This window comes from Carassius gibelio, chromosome B20 (assembly GCF_023724105.1).
Source record: "Carassius gibelio isolate Cgi1373 ecotype wild population from Czech Republic chromosome B20, carGib1.2-hapl.c, whole genome shotgun sequence".
Classification (NCBI taxonomy): domain Eukaryota; kingdom Metazoa; phylum Chordata; class Actinopteri; order Cypriniformes; family Cyprinidae; genus Carassius; species Carassius gibelio.
This window is the reverse complement of record NC_068415.1, coordinates 18034609-18052634: the sequence shown is the minus strand read 5'-3', so window position 1 is coordinate 18052634 and position 18026 is coordinate 18034609. Positions and strand designations below refer to the sequence as shown.

General features: G+C 41.9%; 1 protein-coding gene across 2 annotated transcripts in view; it reads right to left on the bottom strand.

Annotated features, from left to right (window-relative positions):
- LOC127983867 (meprin A subunit beta-like) overlaps window positions 1-18026 on the bottom strand; it is an 83938-nt gene that overhangs the window by 54099 nt on the left and 11813 nt on the right. The window contains exons 8-12 of one of the 2 annotated variants that reach the window (XM_052586245.1): window positions 3228-3406; window positions 2871-3089; window positions 1528-1680; window positions 634-849; window positions 91-558 (exon numbers count right to left, since the gene is read on the bottom strand). The exons of the other annotated variant lie outside the window; for it this stretch is intronic. Of the exons in view, the coding sequence (XP_052442205.1) occupies window positions 91-558; window positions 634-849; window positions 1528-1680; window positions 2871-3089; window positions 3228-3406 (1235 nt within the window). The remainder of the gene's footprint in view (window positions 1-90; window positions 559-633; window positions 850-1527; window positions 1681-2870; window positions 3090-3227; window positions 3407-18026) is intronic. 2 annotated transcript variants of the gene reach the window in all.

Genomic DNA, 18026 nt, shown 5'->3' with positions numbered 1-18026 from the left:
TCTGAGAAATTTGTAACCAAGTATCTGCATTTAGCATATCAGCATTAATGGCACATAAAAATGACTCAAAACTATAACTTTGTTTCTTACAGTCTGTGAAAGTCATGTTTGGATCTGTAGTGATCATCTTAATGTTGTTCATGCGATGTTGGATGTCTGGATTCTGGTCCATCAGCTCCATAGATGCCTGACGCCATGGACATGGCCATTGGAGCTTGTCATCATTGGGTCCAGAGGTCAAGAAGAGGTATATTGCCATTTTATCTGGACTATCCTTCAAGCCATTAATGTACAAACCAATCTGAAATGAGTAACCATCTGGGGACAGGAAACGGGGGCTGTAGGTTTCGGAACCGGCAGGGGTTGTAGCGAGAAGCCTTTTAAAATCACGAATGCGCCAAGTGTATTGAGGACACTGGGTCTCAGAAAGGTTGATGTCGTCCAGAGACAGAGCACCCTTTGATGTGTCTCTTCCTTTAACCCCTTCAAATACTACTCTGAATTTATCTGATACATTTAGTGTAACATGATATAGTTCCCAGGAGCCTTGAAGTCCACCTAGGTTATACAAGTATAAGTTACCCATAGGCTAAAGGGATTAATCTATTGGTGTTTTAAACCAAAAATTATTACCTCTGATCTTCTGAATGAGTCTCAGGGCTCCTTTGGGGTTTTTAACTGTGTATTCACGCACCCAGATGTTTAGCTGGTCATCAATGCTTCCGCTGTTGTAGTGATAGAACTGCAGGCATTGGGAGCGTCTTTTGGGGTGAAAGAGGCGACTTTCCAGGAAAGCCTTGTCACCCTTGGTTCCTGTGGCTGTGCTGAAATGCATGAAGAACCCAACCCCTGTGGAAGTATAAACTTTATTAAATAATATACCATTAAACCAGTATTCTCACTTTCTCTTTGGACCTTATCATGGAGTTGAAAAAATATTTTTCATGTCATATTACAATCCTTGATAAGAAATGTCTTTAGAAAGTCAAAGAATATTTCCTCATGGTATCAGTAAAATGTGTTTATCATGAAGACCAAAGTGCCACCATCAAAAAAGAGCTATCGTTGCAGGATTATGGACTATGAATTATTCAACCTTTTACAAAGTGATTATGTAACAAAAATTTAAATAGAACAAATAGTCTTCCATGTGATATCAGGAGTGTAACATAAGGAGTTCTAATATAGCTGCTGAGAACGTTGGTATTAACTTTGCAAAAAATATATTCTATGTGAAAAAGTGCAGTTTTACACACACACAACTCCTGCTTGATGTGACTCACATTGACAAGATTCTGGATTTTTGACACATCGCAATCAAAGATATTTGCATTTATATGGAGTTTGGACAAATAAGGTTTCACAATGGACAGGGCTACTGAGCATGCAGGTGCATGAAACTTCATGGTACTGGCATGAAGTTTTATTGCTAGTGATCTTGTGGGTAAAAAATTGCAATTTTCATGGAAAATGAATTCAAACCATAGCTGGGTTGAATCCTGCTTTTGTGGTTAGGGGTGTTCATACCTTGACATTGACCCAGGTTGGTTTGGTCCATCTCTGGACCGCCCTTTACTCTTTGTACACGAGCCCATTTGGCATTTCCACCATCACCCTGGATCATACCACAGATATTTGACTCCTCAAACTGGCAAGAGTCCATAAATATTGAGGCTGTAGCTGGAAGAATTATAAAATATATTTAGAACAAGATGAGTATGAGAAGCAAAGTAATAGATAAGAAAGTAGTCTTTGGGCCCTATCTTGCACCCAGCGCAATTGACTTTGTACACCGACGCATGTGTCATTCCTATTTTGCACCCGCGCAAAGCGCGCTTTTCCCTCCACAGAAGCACGTCGCTAAACTAGTGAATGAACTTGCGCTCCCTGGGCGGTTCAGCGCAAAAAAGGAGGCGTGTTCCGGCGCAAACAATCCCTGGTGCTATTTTGCTGTTCCATTAAACAATTGCGCCACTGACCAGAAAAAACCTAGTCTAAAGTCAGTGGCGCGTTGCGCTTTGTTTCTTATGCTATTTTAAGGGCGCATGCTTGACCATAATGTATAGCGTGCACAACGCGCATACACTTTGCTCATGTAATCTACACAGATGCAACAGTTATTTTTGCAAATCATAAATTGTTACACTTAAAAAAATATTAACACATGAGATGACGGAAATCATTGTGGTGTGCCACGAAGATGTGAAAAAATAGGCATAAATCTAGCTTACAAATTATTCAGGCTAATTGTAGTAATTAAGGATCAGACCTGTTTGAGGTCATATATGTATATAAGGACATCTGACAAATTGGTTTGTCTGTCAAGAACCAGGAAAAAAAAATCGATGAAACAATTGTGGCTATTTCCTCCCACGCCTGTTTAACCGACGCTATTTTGGGTAGGTTTCTCCCATCCCCATACAACACAACTTCTTTGTCTTTCATTGCTCTTACAAGAACATCAGTCTCCTCGGATGTGAACCGCTCCTGGCGTGCGCCTGGTAAATACGCCATAATAATAGCAATCCATAATGGAACTTGCGCACCTGCTTTTAAAGGGAATGTTGGATGACGCTCTGATTGGTTTATTTCACGTTACGCCCAAACCACACCTATGAATAATGAAGCTACTTCAGACCAACCCATTTTAGATTTGCGCCGGGCGCAAGAGCCATTTATCCCGCCGTGAAAATAGCAACAGCGCCGAGACCCGCCCACAAACTTACTTGCGCTTCGCGCTTTGACACTTGCGTTTCAGATCGTTAAAATAGGGCCCTTTATCTTATCAGTCAAACTAATGTCAGTATATTTATATATAAAAATAAATAATGGAGGATTATACCACATAAAGTGCTTAATCATAAACTTACTACAGTTGTATAGCCGATTCAGCTTGAGCAGGTCACTGTCACTAAACTCCATGCTTTGACCAATCACATTCAAGAATTCTGGTATTTTGGTAACAATGGTTGGTTCACTGCCTTTGCTGAAGGCTGTCTTACTATAGTGCATGACTGAACCATAATCATAAGGCACACCGAGAGAGCTTGACTCCGTTTCATTATATGAATTAAAGTTGTGCTCTTTACCTAAGTGAAAAACACACCATGAAACAGTTAATTAACATTTACTTTGTATTTAATATAAATATATGAATAGATTTGAGAAGTTTGGCAAGACAGAATGGTGTTATCAATGATGAGTGTATTTAAGAATTCAATAGTTACCCTCTTGAATCTGGTCCCACATGATGGTAACATAGTCGTCTCTGTCAGATCTGGATTGTTCATGCCAGAAACCCAGCGCATGCAAAAACTCGTGCTCCACTGTTCCTAAATCGTCACAGTTTGCACCAATTGACAAGTTTTGTTTTCCCATCCCTCGATTCCCCACGTATGAGTAACATCTGATTAAACATAAAAACATCAACTTTTCATCACCCTAAATGTATAAACCCTTTAGATACATTGTACAGATACAATGTTTGTACATGTGCATTGTTTGTATTTTGTCTTAATGTTTGTAATGGACCATGACACAGCAATGGAGATTGTTGTGCAAAATAACAGAGAATGTGGGATGGCCAGTGAAACCATTTTGAAGGTGATATTAAATCTGGAAAGGAGGGTGTATGAGAAGCTGGTTTATTTAATTGAAAAATCCAAACAAAGCAGCACCATGATTGTAAACCCAACGAAGGTGATTCAGTTCAGCATGGAAAAGGTGAATCCATAACAATTTTAGAATAGATTTACTCAATTGTGGTGAGGTGGATTTCGTGGTCTTCTTTTTAATTTATATTTTTAAGATTTCTATAAAGCTTTTGATGCTGTTTAGCATCCTTTTTTTCTTTTCTTTTTTTTTAAGCATTTTGGTTTTGGAGTAAGATTTAAAAATGTAATTTAAATGTTAGATAATGTTACATAATATAACAATCAGCTCTTTAGCTTTAGGTCATGGAACCTGTAAAATATTCCACACTAAAACAGGAATTCAATAAGGTTGTGGTAGTTTTCCAAGACTGATTATAATGGTTGCAGAGCTATTATCTATATTGATTTAAAAATAATAATGATATTGTGTTGAATAGGCAAACAGTAATATGGCGTATTAGTTTGCATAGATAAATGTAAAAAAAATAAAATAAATCAATCAATCAATGGCTCCAGAGGGATCTTACAATGTTTGGAAGATTTATTTTGTCTAAAATGGATAGTTTGTCCATATTCGTATATCCAGCCTTCTCCTTACCCATATCAGCATGATTTATTAATGTAATAAATCGATTAAATTTAAATAATGTCAGTACACAAGAAAGGATAACATGATTAAAAAGTATAATAATCATTCATTCATAATAACCAGGGACGGACTGAAAAAAAAAAAAACACGATGTTCTCTCAAATAGGCCCACCACAACTACAAATTGAAGCTTCTATCTCATGATATTACAGCAATCCTATTGCATTTACTGTATGGCAAATGACATCACAAAAACCCATCATGACCCTGCTGACAAAACAATAGAATTCCATCACAGAAATTCTAAGGATTTCCACTATAAATACCATTACAAATATTACAAACCATCGTTTTAACCATTAAAACCATTAAATAATAGTATCCTGAAGTGTGTTTTGGGCCATATTACATTAGGATTAAGTGATTTTAATAAAAGTCACCAACAGAAGGCTACCAATTTTCATTATAACCAGTAAAACCATTACAAATTATGTGATGGTTTCTTTTTATTCCACAGGGGATGGAAATAAATGTATTACTGTATGAACTAAAATACTTAAAGGTCCCGTTTTACGTGCTTTTTTAAAGCTTTGATTGTGTTTACAATGTGCAATATAACATGTGTTCATGTTTCGCGTGTAAAAAAACACAGTATTTTTCACACAATTCACCTATCTGTATTAGGTGATTCGACAGCAGCTGAGAGCAGGCTGCCCTCCTGGTAACGCGATTGGGCTAGAACGCACGTGCTGGAGATGTATTTATAGTCACAGGAGGAGCGTTTTTACTGACGAGATGCGCATGAAAATCGCATTCGTTTTTTTTTTTGCACAGCGCTAACATCTAGTTAACAAAGCTAAACAGCGTTGCCCTTTGTGTAATAAGTTACAGAAACTGTTAAACGCACCAACTTAAATAATAAAATACACTTACCGGTTGTGGTCCATAAACAACGCCTTCTCCAGACAAAGAGGGAACTGCTCCATCTTTCAAGAATAATCTTTGTGCAAATCCAGCATTAAACTGATTGAGATTGAGAAAGTTGTCCTCAGCAAGCTGTCCTCAGCAAAATTAGCTGCACATAGTTTTACATGTGCATTATTTTCGGGAACCGAGTTAAACATAAATTGTAACTTTATTACTTAATTAATCTCAAAGTACAGCGTTCCTGGGAAGCCCAAACAAAGATGATTGGACTCAGAGATGAAAAAAAAACAGTGTTTCAACAACATGGCAACAAACACAAACAGCTCTTCCTTCTTCTCCGTCGGAGTGGAACAAGGCCACGCCCCCCTGTTTGTGAATTCATGTGGGCGGTGGTTAGTCAAAAAAAACTGTTTTAGTGACGTTATTACTGCAGGAACTAGAGGGCTGTAGTCCAAACGGGTCGTTTTTTTGTAGCCGAATTCTGTTAAATCAAATATCTCGCTTGGCATTGAACTTTGAGCTTTAGAATTTTACAGATATTGTTTATAATCTAACAACAACATTACACAATAACTAAAGTTTAAAACATGGAATCACAAAGAAGGGGACCTTTAAAGGTCCCCTCAATATCCTGTTAATCTTGAGTACCTATAGAGTAGTACTGCATCCTTCATAACTCCAAAAAGTATTTAGTTTTATTATATTCATAAGAGAAAGATAGTCTGTACCGATTTTTCCCCGGAAAAACACGAGCGCCTGGACGCGTGACGTGTGGGAGGAGCTAAAGAATCACGAGCGCGAGTAAGCTTTTGCGTTGAGAGCGTTTGGAAGCTGTGACAGCTGTGAAGGTTGAAACTGAACGAGAGCAGCAGCAGCAACGACTCGCTCCGAGCGGGGCTCGAACTCGGGTCTCCGATGGGAGGCGGACGTACTAACAAGGAGGCAGAGATATTTTAAGCAGTTTTACTCACCGCCTGTGGTTCCAACACACAATCGTGACCTTTTTTCGTTGGGATTGCATCATCCTTAAAAAATAAACGATACGCAAATCCGTCGTCAAACTGGGCTTTGTTTGTAAAACAAGCATTTTAGAAATGCAGGGAACAAACACAAACACTTGCACAACTCCGTTGATGCTCTGTAAAAATAAACTCCATCTACTGGTCCCTTAATGCTGTTTTTTCTTTGGTAATCTGTGCAGGGTTGTCTTGCCCTGGCAACCAAAAACACACTCCTTTTGTGACATTTTGCGACGCTCTCGCTCTGATCAGCGAATGCCTGTTGTGCTCTCACTCAGTGCTCTGCTATATGGGAGCGCGCGCTCTTCCGGCAGACGTGCCCTCAGGACCCATATAAGGAAATTCCGCTCCATCTAACGTCACACAGAGCCATACTCGAAAAAAACTTTCCGAAACTTGTGACAAACCGGAAGTAGTATTTTTGGAACAGAAATACTCCTTCAAACGTACAACTTAATTTTTGAAACCTTGTCCATGTTTAGCATGGGAATCCAACTCTTTAACAGTGTAAAAAACTCAGTATGCATGAAATAGCATTTCACCCCCCCCCCCCCCCCCTTTAAACTACATAAAAGAGCAGAATGAAAAATGTGTAATATGACAATGATAAACATAAACCTAGAATCAAGAAACCTGAAACCTGTGTGTCATGTTAATCAGACTAAATATATTATAGGCTACTTCATTTACTCTATTTTGTAACTGTCACACCCCTAGACTCATAATGTTGTGTTTCCCCTGCATGTGTTCCATTCCCCATGTTCTGTGTGCCCCGTTTCTGTCCCTCCTTGATTGATTAGTTCCCAGGTTTGTCTGATTAGTTCCCAGGTGTCTCCTTAGTCTCTCACTAGAGTCTCTTTAAAACCCATGTCTTTTTAGTCTGTTTGCTGGGTCTACCATTTCCACATGCGTGTCTTCCTCCTGTTCTCCCTGTTGCATTTCCTATTGTGTTGGACAAATAAAGTCTATTTCAATTATCCTGAGCTCCTTATTCCTTCCGACATTGTATTGTGACAGTAACTCACGAAAACCGGAAATGAATGAAATTTTGGCAGGAACAGAACCAGAAACAGAAAGAAATCAAATTTTATGGGTCCAAACAGAATCTAAAATTTTAAATGGCCATAGACCAGTTAATAACGTTTTTTTTTTCTTTACTTTCCATTTAATATTTGATATTGGCTGTCAACCAATCTCAAATTCCAGTAGTACGTCCTATGCAAATGTGATGCTGAAGCTGTGAAACTCATCATACAGTAGGTAAGTCGCAATGGCAATGCACCCCCCTTAGATTCATGTGAGTAAAGTGTAAAGCCGGGCATACACTGCGATATCTGTGCGATTTCGGCAAAGTACCAACTCTGTACGAGTAGATCGCATGCGATATAAGGCCGGGCATACACTGTGTGATTTTCATCTGATTTTGAGCCGAATTCTGACTCGTGCGACTCTTTTTCAGGTCGGGCCGATTTTCAGCTATTTCGTGCATCGTTTGTCATGCAGTGTATGTGCAGTGTACAAGGGGAAACGAGAGGTGATTAACCTCTCCCGACCGGCAATCGATTGGTCGGATGGATTTCTTACATGTCAGAAATTTTGGTCGCCTCTCGTGAGGTATCGCACTATTGAAGCAGGGCTACGAACCGATTTTCCGTGTTTCCCTCACTGTGCGTGCGCGAAACCATAAACAAAACCATGGTGACACGCCATGTAGTGTGGACTGAAATGATGGAGGGAAAACTTGTGGAGTTATGGCAAAGAAAAATAAAAAAAGAGGGAAGAAAACGCCTGCTTACCTCCAGTTCACGTTGCTAAATGGATAACCATATTGGCCACGGCCTCCGAGCCACCTGCGCGTCTAGATATGCCTACGCCTTTTTTTTTACTTTTTTGAACGTTTCAGCACACAGAATTGCGCATTTCACCAAAGCAGTGCGTTTATCCTGGAAAAAGCATGTTTATTCAGAAACTGCCACAAACATCCGGGTTCTGAGGGATCCTACATGTTGATTCAGTTGATTCCTCACGTATAGTGTGAGCAGTCAAATCGCAACTCGACGATCGGACCATACAGTGAGCGCATAAAAATCGTGAGCTTTGGCTTTACATCGCATGCGATCTACTTGTACAGTGTGAGTTGGTACCATTCAGAAATCGCACAGTGTATGCCCGCCATAAAGCCAAAGCTCACGATTTTATGCGCTCACTGTACAGTCTGATCATCGAGTTGCGATTTGACTGCTCACACTATACGTGGGGAATCAACCAAATCAACAAGAAGGATCCCTCAGAACCCGGATGTTTGTGGCTGTTTCAGAATAAACATGCTTTCCCCGGGATAAACGCACTGCTTTGGTGATATGCGCAATTCTGTGAGCTGAAACGCCGTTCAGTGTGACCGCACCTCACTGTACTAATAAAGCCGATGTGAAGGATGATGCTTTATGTAGATGAAAGTACAAACACTATATAATAAATCATATTTTAGCATCCAGATATTTCAGGAATATGGAAACATTTGGATTCTTGCTTAATGAGAGAGGTAGACATCAGCTTCACCTTAAATTAATTGGTTTTTGGTTTTTATAGTCTAAACTTTAGATGATTTGTTTTGGAGATAAACTAATTACTGTTTTTAGAATGTTTGTAAACATTTCGATTTAGCCTAAAGACATTTCAGCCTTCATTATTTTGGAAAGTCATAGGGCTTATAGAATGACGTGAGACGTGACTTGTTTTTTTGTTTCAGTCTCAAAACGCAATTACGGTTTTTTTTTTTACATTGCAGTAAACTTTATTAAATATCTTAAAAAACTTTCATGCATTTAAAATGTTGACATATTTTTTTATTTGTTTGTTTCTTTAGTAGCTTGTATACATTTAGCCAAAATCTAGAAAAGAAGCTGGCTGTGACTTAACTCAGCGGATTATTGACGTTACCAGATCTAATTTTTTTTCCTTTTCTTTTTGAGTAAAGAAAATTCTATATTTATTATTATTATTATTATTATTATTATTATTATTATTAGACATATTATAGCCAAAGTAAAAAAAAAAAATGTTAAAAAAAATATAATGTTTTTAACCGGTATTTCTTCCACCTGAACCGGTTTCGGAATGGTAATAATATCAGAGGAACACAGGAACAGAAATGTTAAATATAGATTCTGCTCAGAGTGAACCGATTAATTTTTTTTTTTCGTTTTCAAGTCCTGCTATGAACACTTTAAAAAAGACCTGCATGTATATGCTTGTAAAATATATTTTCTCTGTTTTGAAGGGATGATCATTTTTAAATCGCAGCCTATTTATTGTATGAAAATTTGTTCATACTTTACTATGGGGTGGATAATTTTAGCAGCAAGGAAAAATTATAAAAGTACTGAGGCCTACATGTATTTACATACTGGGAAATTGGGCCGTTTACTGTTACACAGCGAGGATGATTTCGTCTTTTAAAAGCAAACGTGCACCCGGTCAGTCGAGCAATCCAAACTACGCTGCATGGGTGGTGGTCAGTGAGCAGGTATCGGTGGAGACCACTGGATGTTCGTGCATCATTCGATTGGGAAGGTCCTGTGTTGTGATTCGACAGCAGCTGCGGTTGTGGTCCATAAACAACGACTTCTCCAGACAAAGAGGGAACTGCTCCAGCTTTCAAGAATAATATTTGTGCGAATCCTGCATTATACTGATTGAGACTGAGGAAGCTTGCTGTCCTCAGCAAAATCTGCTGCACATAGTTTTACATGTGGATTATAATTTTCGGGAACCGAGTTAAACATACATTGTAACCATTAATCTCCAAGTACAGCGTCCCTGGGAGGCCCAAACAAAGATGATTGGACTGAAAATAAGCATTTCAATGGCGACAAACACAAATGCAGCTCTTCCTCTTCTCCGTCGGAGCGCAAAAAGTTAAGGACCCCCCCCCCCCCCCCCCACACACAATAGCGTTGAGATCTGGCGGGGGCTGATATTTAGAAAGTCAGCAGGTTGGCAGGTTGGAAGAGCATATGTACTCCAGTGAGAGCAACTTTACCTATTTGGAGAGATAGGGCCTACCGGCTGCTTGTATCGGACTATGTGATTTGGGGCGCCCGATCAGGAGGGCTCGAACCGTTGCACAACCGGAGCACCTCACTGCATTGGAACGGATGAGCCCTACCGGTCGATAGCAGTGGAGCAACATGATTGGATAGCCTGACCAGGAGGCCCTGAGTTGCCTCGACTGGAATAGGTCACGGTGTTGGCATACGGGGCCTACTGGCTGATGAGCCCCTGCTAGTCAGTGGGCAACCAGGGCAGATAACTGACCAAGAGGACCCATGAAGCCTCCGACTGGAGATCAAGACTCAGGACGACGGATGTGTAGGTCCTCTCAGTTGAGCAGATAAACAGGCTTTGAGCTGCCGACAAAGAGGACTCTTGCAACACCCGACGGGAGATCAATACTCACGGCATCAGATGGATAAGACATGTTTGTGTGCAGCAAGAAAAGAAAACCCAACCGGGAGCACTCTCGCCGACATCTGACACAAGCACAATACTCAACGGCATCAGATGGGTAAGCCTAGCCGGCCGGGGAGTGGGAAGAGGAAAACCCGACTGTGTGGGCTCTCCGATGGGAGATCAGGACTCAGTACATAGAACAGGCAAGCCTCACCAGGCGGGGGGAAAAGATTTGGACAGAGTTTGGCGGGAGGTGGAGACTCTTGTCGTCGTACAGCGAGTACTGTCACCCGTCAAACAGGAACGAAAAGTTAGGTGGCCATGAGACTCTCGCCGACGTCCGATGGGAGCTCAATACTCAAGGCACCGAACGGGTAAGCCTCCCTGACCGTAGCATGGAAAAGTAAAGTTTATGTGGCTGGGAGACTCTCGCCGACGTCCGATGGGAGCTCAATACTCAAGGCACCGAACGGGTAAGCCTCACCGACCGTAGAAAGGAAAAGGTAAGGTTGTCTAGCCGGGAGGCTCTCACCGACGTCCGATGGGAGCTCATTACTCAAGGCATCGAACGGGTAAGCCTCTCCGGACGTAAGACGGAAAGGGTAAAGTTGTGTTGCCAGGAGGCTCTCACCGGCGTCCGATGGGAGCTCAATACTCAAGGCATTGGACGGGTAAGCCTCGCTGACTGTAGGAGGAAAAGGTAAGGCTGATGAACCCGTGGGAGCGCAATACCGACAGCATCTTATGGCCAAGCCTTTTTGACCAAAGGATGAAAAAAAGTTGTCTAGCCGTGAGACTCTTACCAACATCTGACAGGAGCTCAATACTCACGGCGTCGAATGGGTAAGCCTCGCCGACTGTAGAAAGGAAAAAGTAATGTGGTCTAGACGGGAGACTCTCACCGACATCTGATGGGAGGTAAATACTCACAACATCAAATGGGAAAGCCTCTCCGAACGTAAGACAGAAAGGTAAAGTTGATAAACTGATGTTAATATAAAATTATTATATTTAAAACAGCCAGTTCATGTAATCGGGTACTACTGTCATCTCGCTTGTCTTGTGAAAAATTTGCCGCATCTGCACACGGAAGTTATCTATCTAAATGATCTGGAAATCGGTCAATGGTGAAACAACAGAGGATTTCATTTAAAGTTCAACAATTAAATCCTAATATGGACGTAAACGAACATGTTAAATATAGTATTCAAAACAGGTAAATATATTTGGAGTAAGGTTTAGTTGAAACTGATGCATTGGTCGTACGCGCTCCGGACCATGCGCCTCATGATGAGACCGACACAACACCACAGAAACAAAAGAATGAGATACATTCGAACATAACTGTGGCATTAAACTTAGTTAGTGAGGCTTGTTTAGAATGTTGCGCATACCAGATTACTTGTTAAAGTCAATGTACGTCTGTTTGTGGATTGAGACTTCCTCACCGCCTACAGGCTCAAATCATCCTTGCAAGCACGGGCAAGCGTGAAATGGAATAACGGAGCAGTTTGGTAGCTGAATTATAGTAGGCGCCTAATAATCAGAGATGTATAGTAACGAAGTAGAACTACTTCACTACTGTACTTAAGTACTAAAAGGCGGTATCTGTACTTTACTAGAGTATTATTTTTTTCTCCTACTTCCACTTTTACTTCGGTACATATTTTCGCTGAGTTTAATACTTTTACTCCGATATTTTTTTAATGTGCTGCATCATTACTCGTTACAATTATAATAATGTTACGAATCATTCCATTACAAACCACTGCCAGAACTGTAGATGGCAGGTTTGATGAAGCTGGCACATCATTGAGCGAATCAAGCGAGACTGCGCGTGCTGACTGAACTGCTGTGAAGAGAGAGAACACCGAGCCGAGCCAGATAATGACTCGTTCACGAGTCAAGAACCGGTTGCATCGGTTTTCGGATGACCAGTAACGTTAGTTCTTTCTGACAGTTCGATTCAATAAACCAGTTGAAGAAAACAGTTCACCGATTCTTTTGCGCTCGATGCAATGGCGTCATTGGCGTTGACTGCACATGGGCTCATAACATTAACACAGAATTAGTTCAGAATCAATCACCAAAAGAATCAGTTCGGTTCCAGACGCTCTGTGTGTCGGTTTGCTTCACGCTAAATCACACATGCGCAGTATCATCAGCTCCTCGGTTCATGAATCGGACGCGTCTGACAGAAACGGTTCTTGACTCGTGAACGAGTCATTATCTGGCTCGGCTCGGTGTTCATCTTCAGTTCTCTCTTCACATCAGTTCAGTCAGTGTACTGTTTGAGTCAATGAATTACTCCGGGATATTGGGTTGTTTTAACTCAGAGGGAGTGTCAGACACATTAAACAAGTTAACAGCTTAATTCATCTGTGGATTAATGCGTATTGGAGACGCGAACTGTTTAAAACGATTCAGTTCGATTTGGTGGACTGTTTCAAAAAGATCCGGTTACATCGAATGATTCGTTCGCGAACCAGATATCACAAACTGCTTTGTTTTTAACTGTCTTACAACAGACACGGAAGAGAAGACAATGCTGAATAAAGTCGTAGTTTTTGCTATTTTTGGATCAAAATGTATTTTCGATGCTTCAAAAAATTCTAAATGACCCTCTGAGGTCTTACGGGTTTGAAACAACATGAGGGTAAGTTATTAATGACATCATTTTGCAAATTGGGCTAACTAACCCTAGTAACCCTTTTTTGTTTACAAGAAGTTACAGTCAAAGGAATTGTGATTGTCCTTTAGGTTAATCATTTGAAATAGTAAAAACAATATGTTCAAACTTTTGACTACTTTCTTTAATAGCTACATAACACAATACTTCTACTTTTACTTTCAGTACTTGAGTAGTAAATTTTAAAATAGACTACTTGCAATACTTAAGTACAAAAAATGTTGAATACTTTAGTACTTCTACTTAAGTGTGGTGCTTAAAGAGCACTTCTACTTCTACTCAAGTCACTTTTTTGATAGAGCACTTGTACTTTTACTCAAGTATGGTTCTCTAGTACTTTATACATCTCTGCTAATAATGATATTAAAATACAATGATAGGAGAATGAGTCTAATATCATCTTGACTATAATCGATACGTAATACTATCACCACCACCTAGGATGAATAGGCATAACTTTGAAGCGGAGGTGATGTGAACTTTTGCCAGAGGAGAACCACGACCCATTGAATGATGAAAAAGGATTTTTTTTTTTTTGTGATGAGATACAGAAAAGGCTCCTGCGGGACCAGACACTGCTGCGGCAGTGAGGAGATACAGAAAAGGCTCCTGCGGTAGCAGACACTGCTGCAGCAGTGAGGAGATACAGAAAAAGGCTCCTGCGGGAGCAGACACTGCTGCGGCTGTGAGGAGATACAGAAAAGGCTCCTGCGGGAGCAGACACTGCTGTGGTAGATACAGAAAAGGCTCCAGCGGGAGCAGACACTGCTGCAGCCGTGAGGAGATACAGAAAAGGCTCCTGCGGGAGCAGACACTGCTGCGGCAGTGAGGAGATACAGAAAGCAGATAAGTAAAGGGGAGCATGAGAAGAAGAGGAGAGACAGCTGCGTTGGCCGCCTGCGGAGCTTGCTTTGACTGCTGTAGTTGTTGAAAGTGAAAAAAAGTGAAAGTGACATGACATTCAGCCAAGTATGGTTACCCACACTCATAACTTGTGCTCTGCATTTAACCCATCCGACGTGCACACGCACAGCAGTGAACACACACACACCATGAACATACTCCCGGAGCAGTGGGCAACCATTTATGCTGCAGCGCCCGGGGAGCAGTTGGGGGTTTGGTGACTTGTTTAAGGACACCACAGTCATGGTATTGCCAGCCCGAGATTCGAACCCACAACCCTAGGGTTTGGGGGTCAAACTCTCTAACCACTAGGCCCATCTTCCCCCTTCTTGGCTGTGGGAAGAGTAGACAGGTTAGTAACATTTGATGGGGCAACCTAAAAAAATTAATGCGTAGCCTACTGTGTTGCCAGCTTAGCGATTGGTTGCCTAATTTGATAATTCCTTAAGCCTTTGTCCACATTAGTACGTTCCTGTTGGAAAAGCATCATTCCTCTTGTTTTGGCCTTCCAGCCTTTTTAAACAGCATCCAAAATGGATAAATTTGGAACACTGGTTTCACATTGTAGTATAGACTGTGGAAACAGAGGCTTCTGAAAACAATGAATATCATTTAGTCTTGTAAAACATACCAATAGACATGATTATGGCTATAACATTAATTGCAGTTATGTGCTATTCACTTCCAAGCAGTTTCTAAAGATATTTACTTGCATGCTTTTAATATTATAGTCCTAGACAGACAACAGAATTTTTATTCACACTTGCTGTCCTGCGGCAAAACGAGGGTAGTGGTGTATTAGATAAATTCTAAGCGATCAGCCAGTAAATGGTGAAATATGTCCCTAAATAAATTGTTCCTGCCAGAATAATTGCATGAAACTTATCTCTGTGTGAGGTTTAAACATGCACGGTAAGGCAGATAATATCTTTGGACATTTCAGTGTGGATGACGACTCTGGAAAAAATGCCTTGGCTTCGTGGTAAAAAAAAAGGCATCGTCATCCAACAGAAATACATCATAACCTCATTTAACAAACTTTAAGCCACCTTCCATGGCATGCGACATTTGGACACGATAGTCACATTTCTCCCTCTAGGCAGTCGTGCAGAACTTTCAAACTGGTCATGCAGCAACTGTTACCTTGGCATGTTCACCATGGTAAAATGAATAATTTGAATGAATATAATGTATGAATATATCGTCACAAATCAGATGACCCCCAAAATAAAACAGTAGGTTTTATGGGGCTAATCAAGTAAATAATGGTTTAATAATTATTTCTCCCATAATTATTATAGCCCACCATTTTACATAAATAGTGTTTGAAGAATAATGTTAAAGTTAACAAAATATTGGTAATTCTGACCTCGCACCGATATATTTGATTAGAATACATCAAATCCGGTTGGGCGTTTGCATACAGTCTAGTCGCAGAAGTTCAAATATTTGAACACATCCGAGGCTCAAATTGGATCTGAAATTTCCGTATACGTATGTGATCGGAACTCCACGCAGCTCCCGCACTACTTTCTAGCCGCGAACCTGTATTTAGCGTCTTCACCTGAAAATGTATTGGTTACGACGCGCGGTCTGCGCCGCTAGAGGAGGCAGCCTCAAACTGCACCTCGGCCGGAAAAGCCTCGGTGACAGGCTGAGCCGCGGTGGGAAAGAACTGAGGTGTGATTCCAGCGCTCGAGGAGAGCCCGGTCTTGATCGGAACAATAGTGGTGTCGAGGGAGGTGGGCTCGGGCTTTGCACGGTCTATTGGCCAATGAACACGCCAACGTGTGGCTTGGAGAGACTCGAGGCAGAGCTGGAGGGTTTGGGCAGAAAATGTTGCATGGCCTGGGATGACTTATGTGCTGCAGTGAAATGCTCTGTAAATCCCTCTAGGGCTGGCCCGAAGAGACCGGACTGAGAGACTGGGGCATCGAGAAAGGCCACTTTGTCGCTCTCCTTTATTTCCGTCATGTTGATCTAGAGGTGGCACTCCAGCACAACCAAGTTGGACATAGATCGTTGGATGGCCTGGGCCGTGGCTTTTGTGGCGCGCAGGGCCAAATCCATGGTGCTGCGGAGGTCACGAAAAGCAGATTCATTAGGGCTAGATTCATCCAGGGAATGGAGAAGCTGTGCCTGGAACACTTGCAATATGGCCATGGTGTGTAGTGCTGAAGCGGCTTGGCCCGCTGAAGTGTTGTCCTGCAGGGCTTGGAAGGAAGGGCTCGCTTGTTTTTCCACCCCACAGCTGCGGCAGGGGAAGAGGTGAGCAGCCACAGCCCCGTCTAGGGGCGGCAATCGCTCATATCCCTTCTGCTGAGAGCTGTCTACTGAGGTGAGAGCTGCAGAGGAAGTGCGAAGGCGGGCCGAGTAGGGGGCACGCCACAACTTGGTCAGCTCATCATGAACCTCAGGGAAGAACGGGACAGAACGCTAGCGGGGGTGTCCCGCTAGGTACCACTCGTCCAGCCTGCACGTCGGCTCTTCAGGGAGGGCCCACTCGAGACGGAGTTCCTCGACGGCCTTGGAGAGGATACGGAGAAGCTTAGCATCCATTCCAGCTCTGGCGTCGATGGGCTCTAAAGACAGCAAGTGGGCCATGTCGGAATCACCGGCCCATTCTTACATTTCACCCATATCCGGGCACTGAGCCCCTCTTCCACGCTGTTTTTTCCTCACGGGAGGAAGAAGACGGAGGGGGCGAGGGGGGGTCGCTTTCATCAAAGAAAGCAATCCGCAAGCACAGAGAGGCGAGACTCACATGCCCTCACATAAGCAGCATGAGGTCTCAGAGAGCGCCACCTCAGCTGATCCGCCGTGGTGCCTCTTCGACGGCGAGAGCTCGTTCCTGCGAAGGCGTTCAGTTGAGATCCAGCAAAGTGAAGTCGTCGCTGAAGTAGTGAGATCTGATTTCCTCTGGCAATTCGCCTGCTTATATAGCCATTCGCCCCGCCCATTTTGACGGGCTTTGGCTCGCTGCATCGCCACCGGCTAGTGCAGCTACGCAGTGATGTCATTGGTTTAAAAAAGTTTACAGATTAAACCAATGGCAGTGCAGTTGCACTGCGTTATTGAAAAAAGGCTTCAATATCGGGTATGAAAGGAACTTTTCCCCATTAGCAGTATGAGTGAAGTATCAAAAGGGAACAATACACAGCAGGTAATACCTGGTGATATTGTAAAGGTTCTTAAAAATAACAATCACAGCAGGTAACTTCTGGTGACTTTCAGCAGGAACAGGAGCATGTGGATCTGATCACCCTCATAGTTGTCCACTGCATCACTGGCAGTCATCGATACATCTCTGGAAATAATTTTTACATTAGTACTTAAAATATATCATGATAATTAAGTAATTAATATATAATGGGACCCATACTTAGAATACTGTGTGTGTGTGTGTGTGAGATGCATTAAAATCAAAACAGTATACACTGGTGTTCAAATGTACTTTGTACTTTGCTAGATGCTTGTTACTGATCTTAAATGTATTCATAGAACGGACTCCATAAATCTAATGTTAGGCAAACAAGCACATAGCTATCTAAGGTTAGCTTACCCGAATCTTTTCAGCACCCAGCGTGACTTCTTTACAGGAACCTCACAGCCGAGCCATTTCTCGGGGGAAGGGTGTTCATCAGTCGGCTTCCCGTCCATGAAATTATATGAACACACATAAGAGCGCTTGGATGGGCACTTCAAATTTAGTGCCTTCTTCCATCGCCTCAGGTGCTCCTCTTCTTAAGGTGCTGGGTGTAAATTGTCAGGTGCACCACAACACTCCGAACGCT